Source organism: Pseudorca crassidens, chromosome 8 (assembly GCF_039906515.1).
Source record: "Pseudorca crassidens isolate mPseCra1 chromosome 8, mPseCra1.hap1, whole genome shotgun sequence".
NCBI classification, from domain to species: domain Eukaryota; kingdom Metazoa; phylum Chordata; class Mammalia; order Artiodactyla; family Delphinidae; genus Pseudorca; species Pseudorca crassidens.
In genome coordinates, this window is record NC_090303.1 from 13,288,146 (window position 1) to 13,312,836 (window position 24,691).

Below are 24,691 nucleotides of genomic sequence, written 5' to 3' on the forward strand. Positions count from 1 at the left end.
ATAGCACAAAGCCTTGTGGGATATTCTGGTGGTTCTCAGAGAAGTGGGAGGCTTAGGAATAAGAGTTTTGGATTAACTATTTCTGACCCTGTTGTCTTCTAATGAATTTTGGAGGATTTTTTAAAATTTTATTTTGATGAGGTATAGTTGATGGACAGTTTCTGCCATACAGCACAGTGATTCAGTTACACATATATATACGTTCTTTTTTCGTATTCTTTCCATTATAGTTTATCGTAGGATATTGAAGTATATGGTTCCCTGTGCTATACAGTAGGACCTTGTTGTTTATCCATCCTATATATAATAGTCTGCATCTGCTCATCTCAATCTCTCAGTCCATCCCTTGGAGGAATTTTAATGTTTCCCCCTCTCTCTCTGTTTAGCTGTATTCATTCATTGATTTGACATAAAAGCAAACAGCTTCCTAACTCAGTTTGGAATGTGAAATGCTCATCCTTCATTGTCCCAAATCTCTCTACCTAACCTAGATCCCAGGCAATGGGCAGACTCCAGCTGTCCAGGAAACAGGCAGGGGTTGCCAATCTTGCATTCAACCCAAACCATTTGATGAGACTCCAGAAATCTCGCTGCAGCAAATATCACTCTGGATCCCGCCCACGTTTTCTGGATCCCGAGCTGCCTCTCGAGGGAGTCCACTCCCCATTGGGGCAAGGTTTTCCTGCCTTGAGCCCAGAATAACACGTCAGCTGCTGAGAACACCTCGAGTCCTTTTGATTTCTCCCTCTAGTCACGTTTTATGTTCCGTTTCCCAGACGGGATGAACCAGAAATCATGCTTTTGGGGGAACAGATTTTTCACAGGAAGGAACTAAAACACCCTGAGTCGTCAGCAGCCTAGTCAGTGCTCTGAACCCCGCAGCCTCGTGCCATTTCAATTGAATCAGATGACAACTTCCCAGTCACCTGCTTGGGGCGTTCACGCCTCCTGGTGTTTTATTTATTTATTTTTTTGAAACAGAATAACAGCAAAGCTAAAGCCACAGAGCCGTGAAAAACGGGCCCCTTTTCTAGGCCTGTCTCCTTGTTCCAGGAGTAGTGAGTAAAGAGACCAATTAATAGCATGGATGGAAGCCGAAGGACAGACGGTTTGCTTGAGAAGAAAAAATGAACATTCTCGCTCCTTGATCTATGCCAACTTTGTACGGGGACAGCTGTTGCCACGGGTAAACGCCACTATAGGTTAGCCGTGCCCCAAGGTGTGTGTCACCGCGGGCCCCAGGATGGTACCGGGACGCTGGTCTCTCCCCCGCTTACACCACTGAGCCCTTATCCTTAAAGGAACTTTGGTTTTTGACCAGCTCACTAATTGTGATTGAAAACACCAGCTTTCCCAGCAAGGCACAAGCCCTGGAGTTTCGCAGCAGCAAGACAGGCCCTAATTGCTCCATTTACATAAAAGTAGAAACATACAACTTCTAAATATACATCTCTGGCACATCGCGCCTTTTGCAATTACAGTAAAATAAGGTACCACAGTTTCCCTCCCGGCTCCTCGAAGCAAGCTGCTCTACCGGGTTCTCCAGGGGCCGCTCCTCCCGGCGAGAACAGAGCCCTGCAAAAGGCTCCAGCGAGGAGTCGGGGAGCTTTGTGAAGTCGCCAGTAAATCAGGCCGCCTGCACTAGGTGAAAAGCGCGGTGGCAGCGGGCCACCGCGCTCGCGCACTGGCAGGGAGGACCCGGCTCCGCGATCGGAAAGGGGACAGAGCCGGCGGGGCAGGAGCGCTCCCCGCGCGCGTCTGTCCGCCCCGGAGCCAGCCCGCAGGTCCCGGTCCCGGTCCCTGACATTGGCCGTGCTTTCAACCCTGAGCCCTGATGGCTGGGTTCAGAGATTCCCAGCCGCCCTCACTGATCAGTGATTTTTTCCCCCCTCCCTCTCTGAATTCTCTAGCTGCCAAAAGGGGGGAAAAAATCAAGAGCTGCTCTTAAAAGAAGTTGCCCTTGCTGGTGCTCGGGGTAAAAATAGAGGCGGCCGCTTGCGCACTGCTTGGCCCGGACTCCGGCCCCGCGAGCCGGGCCCGAGCAGCGGCCGCGATCCGGCGTGATCCCCGGGAGCTGCCAGCAGGTGTTGCTCAAGGTACGGTAGCAGGCCGAGCAGCGGGACCGCAGGGCCGGGGTCGGGGAGCCGCGGGGGGAGGGGGGCAGGAAGTGAAAGAGAAACCAAGCCGAGGAAGGAACGGGAGATGCGTATCAGGAGCTGGGCGAACCAGCTCCCCGCCCCTGGGCCCTGGAGTCCGGGACGGAAAAGATCATTCCGCCATCCAGAATAGTCGACAGAAGTTATTTTAACCTGCCAACTTCCCCTCCCACTCCCACCTCATTTCCACTGAGTGAGGAGGCATTTCCAGCGTGGCTCAGCTCTGAGGCTGGGGATTCAGGTGGAGAATGACATCACAGCTGGTGGGCTGACCTAGGCAGGTGGGCCCTTCGGTGGCATCCGTGGCCAACGCGATCTGAGTCACCCGAGAGAGGGTGTCGCCTCTGGTCGGGGTGCCGCAGATTCCTGTGACACAGATGTTCAGAGGGAGGCACCGGGGCATCTCCTAAATCGTATCACCTAGTATTTGCTGAGCACCGTGCTTGACCCTGCAGTGGAGTATTGTGGATCCCACTTTATAGATGAAGACACTGAGGCCCGATGTTATCTGGTTAGTAAGCAGTGGAATCAGGGTCTCATCCGGGTTGGTTTGTGCCCCCAAACTCATAAACATGGTGGTATTTCCAGGACACCAACGTTCATGTTGGGGGGAGGGGTGCGTTTAGATGCCCGGCCGGACACTGCTGTCCTGGACTGCTCATGCGAAAAGGCTGGGGAAGTTCCTTTCTTAGAGAGGGCTGGCTCCGTCCAGTTTGAAACTGATGGGCAGCTTTGGAGTTAACCAACACTGATCCAGTTTCTATCTTTCCTTCTCAGATTCCCTCTGTTCCTGTACAACCTAAAGATTTTATTTCCTAGTTCATTTCTGCATATGCAATTCTCAGAACACTCCCCCCACCCCAATACACAGCTCAGCACCCACACTTTCTCTGTGTTTAGCCAGGACAGACCCCCTGAGACAGACTTCTGGTGTCCTAAAGGAACCTGCTTAAACTACACATCAGGAGGCCAGAGCCTCTATATTTTGCTTGTGGGCACAGTGAAAAGTTTATTTTATGCATGTTAAATCCTGCATACAAAACAGCATATCTGGTCATATGGCTTTCATTAGCTCCCAATTTTGCACATTTTATTCAACTTGTCATGAGTGCCCAGCTTAGGGTTCAGCTATACTCCTTCAAACAACCCTTCCCCAGCGTTCTTGTCTGAGGAGTCCTTTCTCCTGTGTTATTTCCCTGGCTTGCTAACACTGCCTTCTCCCTCCCCCTAAACACCCTGACCAACTTAACTCCCGTTTCAAGAAACGTTCACTTCTTTTCACTAATCTCATGTTATATTTGTAACAATTTAGAAATCATAGGACTTGACGTTCTGGTAAAGAAGAATGATGTAGTTTTTTCTTTTTCTTTTTTTTTTTTTTTTTTTTGCTAGTTAGACTGGGATTCTAAAGACTGGGAAGGATACACATAAAGTTCGCTAGCAGAGAATGACTATTTCCAAAGTTCTTGGTGATAAATGATTTATAAAGCAGGCATTCAATTTCAAGATGGAAAATAATAGTGTAAGTCAGCAGAGGGGAGATTATCAGCCTGTAAGTATACATATTTTCCTTTTCTTTTTCTCAATACAATATCTTATTTTTTTAAATTAAGTTATTCAAGATGGAAAATAACAGTGTAAGTCAGGGGAGGGGAGATCATCCCATAGAGGTATACATATTTTCCTATTTTTCCCCCCCCTTCCTGAACTATCTTATTTTAAAAAGTAAACTCAGAATCTCTCTGAAAAGCATTGTGAATTTTTCTTCCCTGTTAGGAACAATAAAATACTTTGTAAATAGAGGCAACTTCATGAAGTAACAGATGTTTTATGTGAAGATATAAAACCAAGCCTGAATATAATGAGAAGTGTGTGCATGTTTGGTCAAAGAAAAGTTGGAACCTCAGTGAACTAGAGCTGTTGGATTCCGGGATTTTTCTAAAAGGGAGTCCAGTCAGTCAGAGGTTTTTCACTGCCTCAGTGATCACCCAGTAGTGTCACAGCAGCCAAGAAAGGCTTTCCATTAGATAATGAGTTATGAAATATGTCTCACACTGGAAAAACCAGTCATCTGCTGATGTCATGTTGCTTCTAACCAATCCCAAACAAAGCCCCAGCCCTCTTCTGGTTGACTGGTACCCGTGTGTGACTGTACAAGTAAGTAGTACAGTATAAAACTGCTCAGTGCCAATAGCATGAAGAGGAACTTGGACAGCTCTTACCACATGAGACGAGAGTCTGCTGGTGAGAGGACCGGAAAGGTAATGCTTTTTCACTCTTACTTCTGAGCTCTTTCCACGTTCATAGTCAGAATGGTGAGCAGGAATTTACAACTTACTGGCCCTTCCATGCAGATTGTGATCTGTACCTTTTTACGTATTCAAGCAAGTTAGTAGAGCTTTTAATAGTAGAGCATGCAAATAGATTATGCGTTTCTACAACCCAGTTCAGCACCTCTCTACAAGGACCTGTGCCAAAGAGAAAGCTGATTTTTAAGTGACATTCACAAACAGTCAATTCAGGGAACACACACAAACTCACATACAGAGAGAGTTCAAAGGATGAGTTGCTCTTATCTAAATGCAGCTATTGGGACTCTCAAGTTGTTGGTAGTCGTGAAACTTTGAGTTCTAGTTCAGCCTCTCTTGTAAAACTTAATTGGGCTACAAAATGCTTTGGGTATTGCATATGTGACGCCAAATAGGTAGATTATAAGTCTTCTATTTCCAGGGTATTTTATTAAGCGACGATTAACACAAATGCTCCCCCTCCTTCCCCATTCTCTTTCACCATCCCCCAATTAAAAAAAAAATTAGACTCTTTAGGGAAGGTCAACAAAATCTTAACAATAATAGCAGAGTGTAATTGATGGTAACAGAGAAAGTCTCGCAGGCAGATGCTTCAGCAAAGGTGGGCAGGGTATCCAATTCAGAAAAGCATTGTTACCTGTGCAAACTGTAATTGTAACTTAGTATCACACTGGCCTCACCCTCCTCCCCTTGCCCTCAGCTCTTATGCTTGCAAGTAATGCTGTTTATTAACTTTTCCCACCCAAAGTGCATTGCCTGACTCTAATGCTGTGAACACACTAGGTGTCAGATATAAGCTGACTGTATCTACAGAAACTGAGAGGGCTTATGTGTGGGGAAAAAAAAAAAAAAACCCGAGAGGGAAGGGAAGCTTTAACAGATGGACCTCTTAAAGATACTTCTGCAAGATAAAAGCAATAAGACAGAAAATGAAAAAAAAGGGGGGGGCAGGGGGGAAGAGAATTTAAAAAACTCAGAGAGGCATTGTTTAAAAATTCACATTTTTCTTTTTCCGTGAACACTGAAATCCATGATGATTTCATCTGTGCTGTTCCTTTGAGAGAAAAAGAAGCCATCGAGAGGCCAGTCCGTGAACAGACTGGTCCGGGATGGGGGTAGGGGGCAGGCTGAACAAACTACCACATGACAGAGAAAATAATTTGCCAATATATTTTAGAGATTCTTTCCCCCTAGGACCAGTTATTCAAGTCACAGGAGTGCACTACTTGTATAAAATAATGTGGGAAAGGCCAACGGAATTTTGCATTTTGTCTGTGAAGTCAGGGCCAGCGGTGGTGAGCTGTCATCCGGGAGTGTGTGTGCCGGGCAGGAGGGGCGGCGGCTAAAGAGAGGGGACAGAGCTTCACATGACAAGAGCGTGTACCATGCTGCCTGCCTGCCTGTGGATCTTTCAATGCCCGGCTGCATTTTGCAGTTGGGAAAAGTAGAGTGTATTATATGACCCCAAACAAAAGTTCTATTGCGCTCCCCTCTGATAGCCTGCCGGTGTTGATGGCCCTGAACGTTGAAATATGAATGAATGGGGGAAAAGGAGGGTCTGCAGGGATTCCCTCTGGCCAGCACGATCAGGCTGCCCCCAGTGACCCCTCCTTCCGAGCCCCACCTTCCAGACTGTGGCCGGGCAGGATGGAGGGGTGCTGGGGGCAGGCTGTTTCCGTGTGGTCCTCCCTGTCGATGGAGACAGGCCATTGATTGGGGCTTTGCTTTCCCCCTGCAAAAGAGGAAGAAGGTGAAGCCAGGGGACTCTGGGCAGAGAAAGAAAGGGGAAAGAAGCAACAGCAAGAGCAGCAAATCAGGAGAATTTCTTGCAGAAGGGAAAGTAGAACTCCAGAGGAGATCGGTGATATTTGAAGAGAGGTGTGTGTGAGGGAGCAGTGAGTAGAAGGCAGCCAGCCTGTCAGAAAGGGCTGTCCCTCCCCTTCCTAAGCACAGCCTTTACTCACAGACAAACTCCCTCCCTCTCTCATTCACTCACTCACTTAGGGCCAATCACTCCCTCTCTCTCCCTCTCCCTCTCTCTCTCTCCCTCTCTCTCTCTCTTTCCCTCCTTCCCTCCCTCCCTCCCTCCCTCTCTCCCTCTCCCTCTCCCCCTTCTCTCCCTCTCTCTTCTCTCCCCCTCTCTCCTCTTTCCCAGTCTCTCTTTCCCTCCCATCCATTCTCTGTCTCTGTCTGTCTCCCCCCCCAACCCTGTCTCTCCCTCCCTCCCTCCATCCCTCCCTCCCTCCCTCCCTCCTTCTCTTTTACTGGGAGACAGTCAGAACTCTCCTCCCTGACAGCTACAAACCTACAGCACTGACTGCATTCAGAGAGGGAACCTGCAAACAAAACTTCACAGAAAACTTTTTGTTCTTGTTCCAGAGAATTGACTGAAGAGGAGAAAGAAAAAAAAAAACCCAAAAAGGAAAAAAAAAAAAAAAAAAAAAAAAACCTGTGCGTGAGTGGGGGGAGGAAAAGCAGAGCCTTTAAAAAGGGCAATCACAACAACTTTTGCTGCCAGGATGCCCTTGCTTTGGCTACGAGGATTTTTGTTGGCGAGTTGCTGGATTATAGTGAGGAGTTCCCCCACCCCGGGATCCGAGGGGCACAGTGCAACCCCCGACTGCCCGTCCTGTGCGCTGGCCACCCTCCCAAAGGACGTACCCAACTCTCAGCCGGAGATGGTGGAGGCCGTCAAGAAGCACATTTTAAACATGCTGCACTTGAAGAAGAGACCCGATGTCACCCAGCCGGTACCCAAGGCGGCGCTTCTGAACGCGATCAGAAAGCTTCATGTGGGCAAAGTCGGGGAGAACGGGTACGTGGAGATAGAGGATGACATCGGCAGAAGGGCAGAAATGAATGAACTTATGGAGCAGACCTCGGAGATCATCACGTTCGCGGAGTCAGGTGGGTGCTGGCCCTGGGGGGATGGGGCGGGGGGTGGTCACGTTGCTCTGACAGTCCTGGGAGGAACTTCTTGCCCTCCAGGGGTACCCTGCCGGGCAAGGTCAGGAGTTATTGGGGGACGGCATGGGAGGGGGAGAGGACCGCGCAGAGCCGGGCTCCTGGGCTGAGCCCCGGCAGGAGGTGGCTAGGTCACACTTGCGTATCTCAGCCCGTCGCCCGGGAGGAAGCTCTCGGCCGGATCTGCAGCAGGAAGCCGCTCTGAGAGAGGCTCCCTCGGCCTGCCGGGGAAACCAGATCAGAGCAGCCCGAAGGAAAGCCGGGGTATTTTCGGGTGCTGGCCGCGGGGAGGGGGTGTCGGGGGAGCCTGGAGGCTTCCGGACCCCATCCCAAGTTTTTACTGGGGGGAGGGGAGGGGCGGCGAGCGCGGGATCGGGGCGGCATGGCACAGATGAAGTCATTGTCTTAAAAACAACCCCTTTTCTTTAAGAAAAAATCCAATCAGGGGCCACATCCGAGAAGCAGGGCATATTAGTGACAGTCATTTTGACCTTTAGAAATTCTGCCTGTAAGAGCACAGCATCACATTCTAGGCAGCGAAAAGCAACTTTGGGGGCTGGGGGGGTTAGGGAACAGATGACATTGAACCAGCAGTCCCTTTCGGAGCACTGACTTTTGCTCTCTGAACCAAAAAAGAAAAAAAGAAAAAAAGAGTTTTGTTCTCTGTAAAGTTACTAAGAGCTCTCGGCCAAGGAATGCAACCTTGACAAAGTGCTCTCAGATACTACGCTGAGCGCTCCCTCAATCCTTAAGAGGAAGAACTTTAATACATAGATTCTCATCGTTGGCTCAGGACCGAGCTAACCTGTTGCTGAAGAAAAAAATTACCTGTCAAAAGGGCGGGCTGGAGACCCTGGGGACCAGGTTATTTTTACAGTTAGGTGACCCAGATCCTTTTGCCAGCCTACCAGCCCCTGCATGCAGCCCAGTCACACAGATGTGTTAATTTCATGTTACTTTCATGGTAATGCCAGGCTAAAGAACTGTCTCCCTTGCCAAATCCATTTGAAAGGAATGCCATTGTTTTGTTTGGTGGAGCATATGGCCAGTAAAGTATGTGCCGGGACTCCCAGCATTGCTGTTTAAAAGTTTGCCGCAGTAGTATAAACAATTAAGGCAACACTCAGAATTTCCAGTCCTGAAAACCTGTTGACTCAGATGTTATATTTCCAAGAAAACCATCAGAGACCTGGGCATCCTTCTGGGGGAGATAGCTTGCAGGCTTGCTGGCTTCCCGTAGGAAAAGCCCTAGTGTCCTGCAGGCAGTTTAGCTGTCTCACCAGAAGCTTCTTTCTTTGCAAGAACGTCTGACTTCCTTCGCTTAAAGCTTTTTTTTTTTGGATGCAGCTGCAAAGGACATGATACTTTTGACTTTATCTTGTGAAGCTTATTGAGTGAAAAAAGGCAGGTTGGAGTTTTTGAGTTGCCACCCAGTTTTTCTCAACCATTCCTGGGGTCCTGAGCTGGGAATGGGGATTCCAGTGGTCTAGGGACTGCTTCTTCTGCCACAGAGGGACCCTATATATGTTTCTATATACCAGTTGCCACACAGAATGGCCTTAATTGCAGCTCTTCCTCAATTGGCTTTTCCCACATCATATGACTAGGTAGACCTCTGCCTTTGGCCACTTTTAACTCTACGCCTGATGCTAGCAATATGCCCACTTTCTGGCTTCTCTGACTTGTGTAGCCAATCACTCTCTTGGCATTGAGAGATTTTGCAGTAAAAGAATTTGACTTTTTACCTTCTTTCTTACTTATGGCCCTCGTCTCAGTGCCAATCTTTTTCTCAGTTATATGAAATCTCGTCATTTTTAAAAAGATCTTTTCCGGTAGGTGTTCAGTTTGAAAGAAATTGAGCTACTTTTTGAAAAGGTGGATCCATTTGACTCACATGTTGACTAAAGCTTAAGGTCTGTAATGCAAAAGTCCTCCTGGTTGAGTTTACGAGTTGACTTTGGGCGAGCCGCTGGATTCTTAGAAAAGGTTTATGACGCGCTTGCTTGTTCTCGTTTGAGAAGTTTCACGCCTCAACTTTAAGTCGATTTTGTATGATTTCACAAAAACGACTGCTCTGTGGACAATCTACTCTCCAAATAGAGTAAGTACCATGTGAGTATTTTGCGGTTCTTTTGCTGACCCAGGAAAGAGATTTACCTTCAGGTTGATTGTAGTGAATATACGAAAATGTCGTGTTACTTTTGGAACAATTCAACCTTAGCAATGCTCAAACGACGTCAAACGTCAAGGTCCTGGGGGAGGGGGTAGCAAAGGGCATTCATTTTTCTTTTCTTTAGAAACTGTTCTGTACGGCATAGAATCCAGTCAGTAAGTTATCTGTCACCTGCATGCATGTCACAGATGTTCACCCCTAGATGCAACCTTCAGGCTCAAGTTTCCTCATTTGGGGATTCCTGTTTAATTGTGGCCTCTGCCCATCAGGATGGTTGAATAAGGCCAAGACATGGCCACCGCAGTTGAGGAACTCCAAAAACTCGAGGGCCAGGGACTTGTTGAACTGAGTCTGTCCCCTTGTGCTTAGGTGGAAAGCACCCCATCTTGGTAAAGCTGATGTGAGTTGTTATTGACTAAGCAGCGAAGCCTTGCCCTCAGGCTCTCTGACGTGTATTCCCACAAACAAAAATGATTTTCAAGTCTGTCACCCCAGACTGCTCACTGAGGTGACTGTATTCTTTGCAAGGTTGGCAACAGAATAATCCTCTGTTGTTTACTTTAACGCCTTAAAGGAAAGGAGGAAGAGATGGGTAGGGCCAAGCCAACTCTCACCATAATTGTCATCGAAGTCAAAACCACTGGTCTTCTTGACCGCTCTATCCTAATTTCTCTCTTTTTTTTTTTTCATTTGTGACAATCGCTGGTCAAAAGCACCCTTGAGCCCTCCACCCTTGTATCCTTGAGTCCTCCTATGAGGCCAAATTTATACTCTGATTCTGGTAATGAAGTTAGCAATTGATAGCACTTGTTGAAGAATGGATAGGCGAAGAAAGACCAATCAAGCACCACGAAATAGAAAATGCTTACATAGCCCAGCCATGTGGGTTTGAAAGCAACACATAAACCTCCTCCCTTGGAAGATACTAGGTACAGAAGCTTTGAGTTAGAAATGTACACAAATGTTCCCCAACAGGGGTCGAAGGCAGCTTGCTGGGAGGACTATTTTCCTCCACCCCAAGAAAGCCGTCTCAAGGTGGAGTTGACTCCCATCACCCCACGCCAGTCTTCTGAACTTGCCTGGGAGTTCGCCCTCACTGGAGGGTGTCTTTAGGGGTTACACGCTTTCTTCGCGGAATAATGGGAAATGATCGGCCACAAGAGGGCGCATTCCAAAGACTTTTGCTCCTTAACCAGTTAATCTTTTAGGGAAACACAATTTCACCTACTGGAAGCCCTAGCCTGAATCGCCCTAATCTTGGTGATTATCAGCTACCCCCTCCTGCTTATCATTCTGCAGGAAAAGTTAGGATTTTATGGGTTGGGAGGGACATGACTACTACCTGTAACATTTTAAATGAGACAGAAGGAAAGGAAATGGGAATTCTAGTGATACAAGTGAACATTCCGGAGCTCTATGGAAGACAGAGGAATGATAAATTTCAGAAGCAAACAAAGCAGAGCGGGGAGAAATGTGACCATGAATCATCAGCAATACTGCTTTGCTCACACATCTCTCCCTAATACGGCCGCCTGGGCTTTTACAAAAAAACCTCTTCCATCTCCCCTGATGTGGTTGCCTAGTTGTCCTGTCTTATCAACGGCTTTCAACAGCGACAAATGACAAGTGACTTCGAACAGGGAGGAGAAAGTCTATTTATTTAACACCTTGTGGGAACAGAGCTTATGACTTTGGAGTATGTGTTTGTTTCCGAACCGGGAGTGTTAGAGAGAAATGGTTGGGAAAAGATGGGAAAAGAGATGTGTTAGTGGTTTGGGCCGGTGGAGGAGGTGCCTTGGAGTCGGGGTGTGGGTAGAGCGTCAGGGTAGAAATGCAGTTTTCATATTTGGTGAGCCAGGAATCGTACCTTCCCAGGACTTTTCCTGAAAACACGTATTCGTCTTGCCCCCTCTTCTGCTAAAATATACTCAGGCACGATCTCTTAGCTGTAGTTCAGAATGCTTCCTACCCAACTGATTCCTAGCTCCAAAATCCATAGTGTAAGAGTTCTCAGGAACTTTGAAAGAAGTCTCTGAAAGGCTGTGGGTTGAACCTTCAGCATTTTTTCTACTTCTTTTAGGAAACTAAAATCCCTTTCTCTCTAAATATTTAAACTTTTGCATCGCCCTTTAAATGAAAGATGCAGGAATGTGGCTGAGCACTTACAATTCAATAGCACATCCTAAGAAAAGATATTCAGGCTAAAAAAAATCAAAAGCTAATCTATAACCAAACTTGTAGTTCTGCTACAGGCAAGACCCTCTCCTGTAGGTTAAAGGAGGCATAACCTTTAAGGCCTCACTGGCTGCTTTTTGCAGAAACCCCTGGAAACAGTCCAAATGCAAAATTAGTGCTTCAGGGAACACACATGCTAGCTCTGTATTCTCCCACCAATGACTATACCACGTCTAGGCACAGGGAAACCTTGGTGAAGGACGGAAAATTAAAGTCATAGCCGCGTTTTACGCCGAGGCTTCCCTCCACCCGCCATGGTGACTTTAACTTCTCCATAAACAACAAGGTTCTTTACATTAACATTAGGGATTGAATCATTACCCACATGGAGAAGGGCAGCATACTTTGAGCAGGACCCCGGTGAGGAAAAAACCATATCAAAAATGAAACACTGCTTGTTACTATTGCTTGTTTCACTGGAGTTGTTCAGGCGCCCGTGAACCTGAGATGCTGGAGGGGGGCTGTGGGAAGGATGTGCAGCATTTTGTATCCTGATGTGGGTGGAGGGGAACAGCCAGGAGCTTGGCCGCTTAACCCTTGGCATGCCGGTTCAGTGAGTGAGTTCTTAAAAACACTTGAAAAATTCTGAAAGCACAAAAGCAAAGGAAAACGTGCTTTCAGGTGTTTTCCCTTCCAGCCTTCCAAAGTCTTTCCTCCCGTCCGGCAACATTTCTGAGGTGTTCCCTATGAGGTGCAGTAGTCATCCCTCCTACCCATTTTTAGGCCCTTTTTTTCTCTCCCTTGGGTATGTGTCCACCGAGCTCAAGAGAGGTTTAAGTGATGAAATATTATCACCCACATGCGTTTGCGTGGGACTTTCTTAGTGAATTACTCAGGCGGAGCAGGCTGTGATACAAGCCTTGCTCACAAGCTCGGGAGAGAAAAAATAGCACAGAGGATGAAAAGAATATTATCAGAGAGCAGGTAATGAAAGGTTAGCAAAGCCTCCAGCGATACCTAGATAGGTAGGTAACAGTGTAGGAACCCAGTGCACACCTGTATACACTGATGCTGTACCACAAAGCACTATGGGAAGACTTCCATTCTGAGATTTTATAGCAGGAGATATTTAAGTCCAACCTGAAACTGACTAGCAATTGATCCTAAACACCTCAGCCTTAGGCAACCTCCTTCCATTTTTCGAGTTGCTGTGCGTAGAGATTTGAGGCTTGGAGCAGCCTGAAAACATCACTGCAGTATAGCCATCTGTCTCAGGTAAAACACAGATAAAGCAAATATAATCAAGTGACTACTTATATTTTTCATGCCTAAGAAATTTGAGGGTTGTAATATCCTTCGGAGACCTACAGCCCTGGTATACATGAATTCCATCCAGCGTCTAGCTGTCTCATTCTCCCAACCCCCTTCTGCAATGAAAGCTAGATGTAAAAGAAAAAAAATATGCACTGCTTAATAAGTCAGAATACAATAGAACTTTGAAAATGTACCTGCATGTAAGGTAGACATTAGGAAGCCTTGAATCTCTCTCTTCCCCCCGTTCTCCTGAGCATTATGGCAACAGCATTTTCGTGAAATTGGATCTCAGTTTTATTTTTTTCCCTGATAAAACCTCATGCAATATACAAATAGCAGTTCCAGAAATGGACACCAGGAGAAGGAGGCGACAGGCATGTCAATTAGTAGGGGGAAAATCCAAATGTCAGAAATATGGGGGAGAGATCCGCACGCAGGCAGTGGAGGCAAATACAGGGAACCGAGTCTCTCTGCTCAGATCATTAAACCGATGCATAGTTCAGCACGGTGCCTCTTCCCAGTACGCAGGCGATGCCATGCAGTTAATTACCAGCCAGGACCAGGATGAAAGTCATTTTATGATGACTCTCTGATCCCAATATAACAGCACCTGACAGATTGAGCCCCCTCTAATGAGTACTCTCTTTGTACAATCCTCTCTCAGGAACACTAAATCATTTGCTTCCAAGTAAGGCTGCCTGCGAAGAAGGGGCGGAGGCATATCTTGCATTAGAAACCAGCTCTTGTGAAATGAGGGGCCGCCCTGTAGGCTGTTCCTGGAAGCAAGGGGCCTCGGCCTCGCTGACCCTCCAAAGGCAATTTGCACGCGCTGTCGCTTGTACAGGTCGGCCACTGAGCATCTCACCACCTCCTCCCAGCATGTGTAGACTTCTCTGGATTTTATTCCAGGAAAGTCCAGTGTGGGTGGGTCCACCCTGCCGCCTGGACCCTCTCTTTACCCGGGGACCATCTCCCTTCACCCTCAGCGCCCCGCTGGCAAACATGGGTTACAGCAGAGCAGAGCCTGTGGGAATGAGTTACGTCAAACCCAGAGGGCTCTCCCAGCCTGGGGACGGACAGACTCTCCCGTTTCACACTCTTTCCTAAAAAAACAAAACAGAACCTTGTGGCCTCTGGCTTCTCTAATTTTGCAGCTACTACCTCTTTGTCTTTAGAGTGGCACCCTGTGCGGTTTAGGGTTTCAGAAGCCGGCCGGGGGCGGAAGCAGAAGGGAGAACAGCGGGGAGCTTGTTAACACCCTCCGTGGAGCAGGGCGGATGTGCAGGAGCTGGAGGGGACCACACTCTCCTCCGGGCCGGTTCGCAGAGCCTAGGGCAGCTTCCGGCATCTTTTTCCTCCGGTCTCCGCAGGACCCTACCACGTTAAGTCTACAGCCGACCCTCTTTTTAGATTGAAATGATGAAGCTCGGTCTCCTGGACTCTCCTCTTTTGCTCTCTTAGAAGACAAACAATAACGACCATCCCCCTCCCCCCAACCCCCCACCACCCCGCCGTTTTTAAGCAAAGGGGAGTACTGGATTCCCATTTTGGAAAAAAAAGTCATCATGCTTCCTAAAAAAAGACAGTTTCCTTCTCTGACTGCTCCCCGCTCTGGTGATCTAATCATAAACCTAACTTCATGATTCATTTCAACTCCCGCCAGAGATGCGAGGTCTGTCCCTCACCACCACCGCCATCAGGGCCAGTGTTCCTCCCAAGTTTATACAGAGATGCAGGAGGAGCACCTTTCCTAGGCAGACCTTCTCGGCCCCGGCCTCCGTGAATTTACCACTAGGACAATCACACTGTGCAGACTGTGTTAAATTAAGAACAGAATCTACAGCTCGCCATGCAGAGAAGAGCCTGCTTTCTGCCGCAGAGAACTTGAAACCGGGCCTGAGATTTATAGTACTGTAAACATCTCAGGGCTGCGAGTGATAAGTATGGCTGGATTTCCGTTAGCTATAGAAATCCAGGCAGGGAGCCCCCCACCCCACCCCACTCCCCAGGGAGCTGTGAGTTCTATGATGAACTTTCAGATGGTTGTCAGATTTGGGCTCGGAAGAGTGGGAAGCAGGTACATGCCGGCAGTGGTCTGGGGGATGTCGGGGGTAGGAGATGGATCCCTTCATCTAACTCAATGCTAAGGGCGCCTCCATGTGTTAATGAGGAAGCAAGTAATTGCCTACTTTCTGCTAAATTCTGGGCCATGACAGTGAATGACACAGACAGGACCTCAGACCTGGGGCGTCCTAAGCTAGACGGGCAGGAGGGTGTGGGTGGAGATGGCAGAGGTGGCTTAGGAAGAGGGTCATCCCGTCTGAAAACTGAAACCTTATTAAGGGCAGCCACTGAGGATGGTGTTTTGGGGGCAGGAGTCTTCTCGGCAGAAAGAACAGCAAGTGTCACTGCCTGGAGGTGTGAGATTGTATGAGATGCTCATGCTGCGTGGCTGTACCATGAGGTTGGGGCAGTGGGAGACAGTGAACTGGAAGGCGGGAGTAGCTCGGGCAGAGCCCAGAGTGCTGTGCAGTTCTGTTTTATACTGAGGGCAAAAAGAACTCAGTAAAGGATTGGAGGGAACAAGTGATGCAAACAGATACGCCTGTGGGAAAGATCCCTTTACCTGCTTAATGGAGAAATGATGGGAGAGGGGCCCTGACTCCATGCCGGCCTGGCTGCTTGCACATAAAAGAAAAGGCTGGGTTGTGGCCAAGGAGGAAGAGTAGGCTAGCTCTGTGGGTACACGCCATGCGGACTTACACAGCGGGGGGTGTGTGCATATTTGCGTTGGGGAAAATAGTATTTCCACAGCTTGCTAGAGTTTATAGTGTGTCTTCATCTATGTTATCCCATTGGGTCCTTCCAAACCTATGGGATAATGGGTCAAACGTCACTATGTCATTCCCGTTTTATAAAAGATGAAACAGAGGTTAAGTTAGTTAGTTAACAGACCCAGTGTCCCAGACACACTCAGATCCAGACTCTTTTCTTTCTAGAGCAAGTGTTGACAGACTTTCTCTGGAGAGGGCCAGAGAGTAAATCACTTAAGCTTCGTGGGCCAGACGGACGCTGTCTGTCACGGCTCCTCAAATCCAAGTTCTAGTGCAAAAGCAGCTGTAGACAACCTATAAAGAAATGAGCCTAGCTGTGGGCCAGTAAAACTTTATGGGCACTGAAATTTAAATTTCATATAATTTTCACATGTCACAGCATCCTAGTTTTCTTCAACCATTTAAAAATGTCAAAACCGTCCTTAAGATCTGTGGGCCTTCATTTCAGGAGCCCGGTTGGAGAGGGTTTGTAACAGAGGCCCCCATGCTTGCCTGAAATTAGGGAGTGGCCGTGAACCCCAGAACTAACAGTATCCCTGCTCTCTCTTGGGCTGTTTCATCCTCAGGCACAGCCAGGAAGACGCTGCACTTTGAGATTTCCAAAGAAGGCAGTGACCTGTCCGTGGTGGAGCGTGCAGAAATCTGGCTCTTCCTGAAAGTCCCCAAGGCCAACAGGACCCGGACCAAAGTCACCATCCATCTTTTTCAGCAGCAGAAGCACCCGCAGGGCGGCTGGGACGCAGGGGAGGAGGCCGAGGAAGTGGGCTTAATGGGGGAGAGGAATGAAGTGCTGATATCAGAGAAGGTGGTGGATGCTCGAAAGAGCACCTGGCACATCTTCCCCGTCTCCAGCTGCATCCAGCGGTTGCTGGACCAGGGCAAGAGCTCCCTGGACATTCGGATTGCCTGTGATCAATGCCACGAGACCGGCGCCAGCCTGGTGCTGCTGGGCAAGAAGAAGAAGAGAGAAGAGGAGGGGGAAGGGAAGAAAAGGGACGGAGAAGGAGGGGCGGGAGGGGACGAGGAGAAGGAACAGTCGCACAGACCTTTCCTCATGCTGCAGGCCCGCCAGTCTGAAGACCACCCTCACCGGCGCCGGCGGCGGGGCTTGGAGTGTGACGGCAAGGTCAACATCTGCTGTAAGAAACAGTTCTTTGTTAGTTTCAAGGACATTGGCTGGAATGACTGGATCATCGCTCCCTCTGGCTATCACGCCAACTACTGCGAGGGTGAGTGCCCCAGCCACATAGCAGGAACGTCGGGCTCATCCCTGTCCTTTCACTCGACGGTCATCAACCACTACCGCATGCGGGGTCACAGCCCCTTTGCCAACCTCAAGTCGTGCTGTGTGCCCACCAAGCTGAGACCCATGTCCATGTTGTACTATGATGATGGGCAGAACATCATCAAAAAGGACATCCAGAACATGATTGTGGAGGAGTGTGGGTGCTCATAGAGCACTCAGCCCAGGGGGGAATGGGAGCAAGACGGTCCAGAGAAGACAGTGGTGACATGAAGACATGTTTAAGGTTTCCGACTGAAACAACCAGAAGAATAGAAATTTTTTAAAAAATAAACTAAAAACAAAACCTGAAGCAGATGAAGGAAGATGTTGGGAAATTCCTTAGCCAGGGCTCAGAGATGAAACAGTGAAGGAGGTGGGAATTTGGGGGGAGAGGGAAAATGGGGTGCCCTTCACTTCTCCCTCCAGCATTCAAGGGGTGACAGCAGTTGCTCAAATGGGAATATTGTCCTCTCCTTTTCGGTTCCCTTTCGGTATGAGCCTCGAAGTCAACTTGTCCGGTCTGCAGTAATGTGGGCTGACACAACCCAAGTAGCATCTAGAAAGCCATGAGTTTGAAAGGGCCAGTTATAGGCACTTTCCCACCCAGTAACCCAGGTCGTAAGGTATGTCTGTGTGACCCTCTCTCTGTGTATATCAGCCCATGCACACACACAAAGACACAAACGCACACAGCCCACCACACACACGGACAAACACACAGACACATACAGCACACACACATGCTGCACAAAGACATGCACACAGCCCACCACACACACGGACAAACACACAGACACATACATCACACAGCACACACACACACGCTGCACAAAGACATGCACACACCCCCCACACACGGACACAGACACATACACCATACAGACACCACACACACAGAGGCATTTCCACACCACACGCACACACACACATTCTGGTAAAAGAACACTAGTGTGCAGGTGGTCACACCTTTTTCTGCACCACTTCCACAACAAAACAAAAACCAACATGAGAAAAACATTGAGAACAAGAATGGGAAGCATGAAAGATCAAGGAGAAAAGAAAACCAAGTTACATTTCGTTAAGGTGCTTATGATCTTAGAACTATGCAACCTAATAGGTTTGAAACTGTTTACCTGAGAGAGAACAAAAAAGAGAGACTTTTTTGTATTGGAAGTAACCTGATTAATTTTTATTTTCTTCAAGGAGAGATACTTGAAAGGAATATGTTTGTCCATCTGTTGGATCCAAACATTTCTATATTTTGTAAATGTTGTGTTTTTTTTTTAATCGTTTACTATTTGCACTACAATGGTGTTCGACCTGTCTAATCCTTATTTAACAAGTATTTTCTTTGGGTGGGGCGGGGCGGGTTCTGAGCTGCACTTAATGTGAGCTATAAAAGAACTGCTACAGCACACAAAATAGCTATTTTTATTATTATAATTCTAATTATTATTATTATTTTGTACCTTAAAAAATAGACACATACACCAAAGACATTTGTGTGAGCCTTTAAACAGTCTGTCTGTGGTTGGTATCATTCACCGTCGATGAGTCAGGGGTTGGGATCCAAGGTTGAGTAAGGTGGATTGTGTTCAGGCTTGAAAGACCTGAGAAGTTTGGTTTTTTGACTCCTTTTACATCCATGAAACAGGACATTTCATACTGGATGTACAGTAGTTGTACACTGTTGGCTATCAAGTTCAATCAGATTCATGGGACGCTCCATGCTTGTATGTGTATATATACAGTGCTCGGGCACATGCATGTCTGTGTGTATGTATACATGTGGCGCATCGTGTCCATACACATTTTAAGCACTTCAGGCTGTCATTTTTTAATGTTCTTAAAGCAATGAATGTTTGTGTGCAAAACACAGTATTTTTAAGAAGGATAGGCTATCGTTTTTGCTTTTACTCTGAACTAGGTGGGCACATTTCAGAAATTTGGATGGGAAAAAGCCTCGGAATTCCAGCGAATATTCAACAAGACCCTCTTTCAATGTACAGGGATCCAGTTCCCTCCTCTCTCTTGTCCTTCACCCCCATTCTACAAGTTATTTACTCCCTGCTGGGAAAACAAAACAGGAAACTCATGTTCAATCTAGGCTGATTATTTTTGGATAACATATGTATTATCTGTTGGAATCAATCTTAAATCAGAAGCTTTTCAGACAGAAATTAACCTTTAGGCCAGGATAAAAGGGGTGGCTGTGTTTGGGTTTTTTAAAAATTTTTTTTTATGATTAAGGCCTGGTTGTGAGAAATACTACCTGCACAGCTGGGCTCAATAATCATGTTGTCACTAGTAAAACGATAAATAATTTGGGGGAAGGTGTTTAAGACAGTAGGAGTAAGGAAAAGAATGGAGAGCAGGGATGGGGGGGGGCAGTAGTAAAAATTGTGAAGATTTTAATTTACAGCCCAAACTCTTGATGTATAGATGGGTATGCGTTGATTCGGATGCAAGAAGGAAAAAACCCAAAAAACAAAAACCACTGTGTTTTATAAATATCAAAGTACATGCTTAAAGCTAAATTGTTACTAATTTATTCTACAGTATTTAGCTTGCCTAGATCAGAAGTTATTCATTTATGTGCTTTTTAAAATACAGAACCTTATTTGTACTGACTTGTTTGAAGTTTGCAAAAATTGGAAAAACAAAGTCTAATTCAGAAAATTACATTATTAGCATTTTGCAAAATATTGAAGCTTTCAGCCCTATGTCAGTTCATAGATTTTTAAAAAATATTAATAGTAGGAAAATAAAATAGCAGTGAGAAACCAAATATTACTCAAGGTGGTTTAGCTCTTCTTGAGAAATAGACCAGATCAGTCTATCACACTAGGCTGCATGGAGGCAGATTTAATGTCGTTACCTGGCTGTATTTACTAAAGTCTAGAGGTTGGAGGGCTTTTTGAACTGCCTCTTTTTTTGGCACTGGAACTAATGGAAACCTGTAAATAGCCTGGGAAACCCAGTCGTAGTTCACTGTGTGATAACAGAGCTGGCCCAGGCAATGGCCAAAGCAAAAAGAGGTTAAAAAAACAGCTGATCCCCCTTTGTGGCTTCCATTCATCTCAAATACGTATGCCATCTACTAAAGCCTTTAAGTCCTGGACGTATTGAATGTACGATGGGGTTTGATGAGTGGCCACAGTAATTAGAAGCAGAGCTAAATGATATTCCATACGACAATATTTTAATGGGAAGATTTCATTTACATTAAATTACACATCTTTGAACTTTAACCAAAACATTTTATTAAGTGTATACGGCCTTGAAATAAAATGATAAATTGCTACTATCTTTAATAATCTTGGAAGTTATGCAGCTCTGCGAACAGCCACACTTTTCATGGAATAGCATGAGGTCAAAAGAAAAAGCTTTTAAATTCTACCAGATTGGGTCTTCCTTGTCTGTTTTCCTAAAACAAGTGTGGCTTCCTCTGATATTTGCATCTCTCTACTGTTTCTGTAGGGCCATCTCTAGGCTTTTAAAAATCTACCCACACCAATCTTCAAAGCTCTGAAAAGCCTTTATTACCAAATTTTTTTTTTTAAATATTTTTTTAAGAATGATAAATATGTTGTAGATTGGATTAACATTTTCTTTTCTTTTCTTTTCCAAAAAGTAAGGTGAATTCTGGCACACTGAGTTGGGATTTTCTTGTCCCTGAAGGTCAACCAATTTCATACTTATTTAAGATTGATTCCACACTCTGATTTTAAGGAGAGTACCTGCCTTCTCCTCTTAGATAGAGCAAGTGAATTTTTGGTCACCCTCGTGGGATTGGACATCAAGATGACTCTAAAAATCAGAGAAGGTATTAAGCTTAGATTCAAATTATCATGTTCACTTGATAAAATGATTTCCTGTGGGCCTTTTGGCGACTTGCCTTTTCAAGGTAGAGAAAACTTAGTCACCCTGAAAACCTACACAATAAATGGAACTTGTAGAAGTGGGCGGAAGTCTTGGGGGTGGACACTGTGTGTGTTTAAATTAAACCCTTTATCACTGAGAAGCTGTTGTATGGGTCAGAGAAAAATGAATGCTTAGAAGCTGTTCACGTCTTCAAGAGCAGAAGCAAACCACATGTCTCAGCTACATTATTATTTATTTTTTATGCATAAAGTGAATCATTTCTTCTGTATTAATTTCCGATGGGGTTTACCCTCTATTTAAATGCTTTGAAAAACAGTGCATTGACAATGGGTTGATATTTTTCTTTAAAAGAAAAATATAATTATGAAAGCCAAGATAATCTGAAGCCTGTTTCGTTTTAAAACCTTTTATGTTCTGTGGTTTATGTTGTCTGTTTGTTTGTTTGTTTTATTTTTATTTTTATTTTGGTTTTTTTTCCTTTGGTTTTTTTTTTTTTTTGGCATACCACATGCAGTTCTTTAACCAATGTCTGTTTGGCTAATGTAATTAAAGTTGTTAATTTATATGAGTGCATTTCAACTATGTCAATGGTTTCTTAATATTTATTGTGTAGAAGTACTGGTAATTTTTTTATTTACAATATGTTTAAAGAGATAACAGTTTGATATGTTTTCATGTGTTTATAGCAGAAGTTATTTATTTCTATGGCATTCCAGCGGATATTTTGGTGTTTGCGAGGCATGCAGTTAATATTTTGTACAGTTAGTGGACAGTATTCAGCAACGCCTGATAGCTTCTTTGGCCTTATGTTAAATAAAAAGACCTGTTTGGGATTTATTATTTTTATTTTTTTGTCTTATTGGTTTCCCAAGATCAACCTCGCACACATATTGCTACGTCATTTGCTGGGTGATAATTTCATTTCTACTGTAATTATCTGGAAGAGTATGAGAAAAATAGATCGAATGGGAGAGAGAGAACAAAAGCTAAATTGGGAGAGCGCATATAGAAAAAGAATATATATTGCTGTGGCAGAGGTTTGTAATGGGCTGCAGGTACTTGGACCAGCAATATTTATATTCGATTCATTTTTTTAAATTTCCCATTTCTCAATGGGAAAATTCTTGTAGTGGCAAGTAACATGAAATAAAGAGACATTCTCTCTTTCCCTCCCTCCCTCCCACTTTCCTCCTTCCCTTCATCCTTCCTTCTTCCTTCCCTCTCTTTTTTCTTCCTTCTTTTCTTTCTGGATAAAAAACTGGAATTGCATGGAACAACCAGGGCTCAAGAACTACCTACATAGGAAAGAAAAGTACTGGGACCAACCAGACCAATTTGGAATCACACAAGTACAGTCCAGAATGAATTGCTTGTACACCCTTTTCTTCTACAGGATTTTCTTTATTATCTGTGCCCATCCCAGGGGTTATATGGAGAAACTAATTTCCATAAATGCCCGTATGAACAAGCATGTCTCCATTCATCATCTTATTTGCTGTTCCCACATTGTCGTTTCAGCCAACCAGAACAGTAGATATTGACAGCCCTGCTTTTACAGATGAATCTGAGGCATGGTTAGGTAACATTAATTGGAACTAGGATTCCAAGCCAGGTCTGTATTCAAGTCTCAAGTTAATTTCTTTTTTTTTTTTTTTGCCGTTCCATACTTCCATTTTCTTTGTTAGTTCCAAGGAAAAGAAGGTGGTGGTGGAGGTGAGGGTTGAGTGTGGAACACACTTCTAACTTTTTAACACAGGTACTTTATTTATACTCACCAGACAGTTTACTTATCTCCAAGTGAAATGCCCAGTTTTTGTAAATTCATACCAAACCCTTCTTATCTGTTTTAGGTAGGAAAGTTACAATTTTTTAAAATTAGAAAAAGAGAATTGTTATAGCTTTGCTTTATATTTATTAATTTGTCTTTTCTCTGCTTATATTTTGCTAGAGGAAACCTTTCGTCCGAAGTATTTTACTTTACGGGCTCAGTGATCTGTGTGTGTGTGTAATTGTGTGTATGTGCACACATTAACACATGCACTAGCCTTCATTTCCTGTCAAGTTTAATGATGAATGTAAATTAGGGACTAAGTAAAAATCCCACTGAATTACAAAGGAGTAACATTATTATGAAATTTATACAGATGTTATCATAAGTAAGAAAAAATAACTAAAAGAAAACAAAAGTCAGTTATAGAAAAATACATAAATACGTGTATGTGTAAAAACACATATATGTACATGTAATACACACATTACACATCTAACATATGTGATGTATATATACATATCTATGGGGCAGAGAGAGAGAGAGAGAGAGAGAATTTGTCATCATTTAAAGGAAACATCTAAATCCATTTCATTTAGAGGTTTGATCCTTTCTCAGAAAACAGTTGTCTGAGGATGTGTTCAAACAAAAGGGAAGAGAGCAGTGCAGTAATTCCTTCCTGCATCAAATCAAGTGTCTGCTCCCTTAAAAGAATTTTGGTGTTTCTTCTATGATCCGATGTTTTCATCTCTTTGGTCCATGAAAAGGCAGGATCTATAGAAATTCTCCATAACTCCCTTTCAGGGTTTCTTTAATTGTCATGTCACCAGTGCCTACAGTAAGAAAAAATAAGGAAGACAAATTGTTTATCCACAAGCAAGTCTCACAGAGCTGTTTCAAGACTTCTTAGATATGGACGATTGCCCCACTTGACAGTGTCCACTTTTGAGAAGAGCCTGTCATCCTATGAATCCTACCACGCCTTCAATTCACTAGAGGGATACCAGAGAAGTACTTTTCTTGCAGAAGACTTGGCAGATAAAATCTGAAAACAGTTTTGCGAAATATTAGGCCAACTGATTGAATAAAAACGACGAAGGATCGTCTTTTTAAGAAACTGATTTCTGCTCAGGAAGCAGTTAGAGGAAGTGTTGAGAGAAGGTCTAATCACTGTTAGAAAAGAGCATCGAAAGAGCCACCCAGGGCAAGAGTTAATTTGCTACTGTCATTCTGACTGTCATGGTGGTGGTGGTACCCGCATCATTGTCATGTGGAGGACACAGTGTTTTAAGACAAATACAATAATGTGGCAACAAAGATCCCAGGGAGTACGCCTTTCATCAATGAAGTTGTCCACACAGTTCAGGACCATAGCTTAAGCTGTTTGAAAAGCTTGGTACTCACATGGGAGAAAAACATTCATTATGGGGAAACTCTTCCATTGTGAAAGAGAGAAAGAAAGAAATAGCAAACCCTGCTAATCTATGCCAGAAAGGGCAGGCCTGAGGCAGGGGAATGACAAAGCATTGGGCTTCAAAGTGTTTATTGTCCTAGAGTTGCCAAGCACTTTGAAGACAATCATCAAACCCTTCTAAATGGAACCAGGGAGGCTTCTCACCATTGATCTCAGTAACAAATGTTTGTGTTTCATGGTCAATTTTTTTTTTAATCCTTCAAAGACTCTAAGTAAAATTGTCATTAAGTAGGCTATTTTAGAAGATAAAACTAATTTTCCATCAGAGTAATCATATCCCAAACACGATCAAATTGCCAACTCGATGAAATGACTTGAAATGGTATCGCAATAATACACGTAGTAGCTATTTTT

General features: G+C 45.1%; 1 protein-coding gene and 1 long non-coding RNA gene across 2 annotated transcripts in view; one reads left to right on the top strand and one right to left on the bottom strand.

The window, feature by feature from the left end:
* LOC137228841 (uncharacterized) overlaps positions 1 to 13,422 on the bottom strand; it is a 70,023-nt gene extending 56,601 nt beyond the window's left edge. Inside the window, exon 1 of the long non-coding RNA XR_010945376.1 lies at positions 13,286 to 13,422. This is a non-coding gene — a long non-coding RNA (uncharacterized lncRNA). The remainder of the gene's footprint in view (positions 1 to 13,285) is intronic.
* Positions 4,282 to 21,941, top strand: INHBA (inhibin subunit beta A). The gene is made up of 3 exons (XM_067745855.1): positions 4,282 to 4,417; positions 6,845 to 7,372; positions 16,492 to 21,941. Exons 2-3 carry the CDS (start codon positions 6,985 to 6,987, stop codon positions 17,379 to 17,381), a joined length of 1,278 nt encoding a protein of 425 aa, XP_067601956.1. The 5' UTR covers positions 4,282 to 4,417; positions 6,845 to 6,984; the 3' UTR covers positions 17,382 to 21,941.
* Positions 21,942 to 24,691: the final 2,750 nt, after the last annotated feature.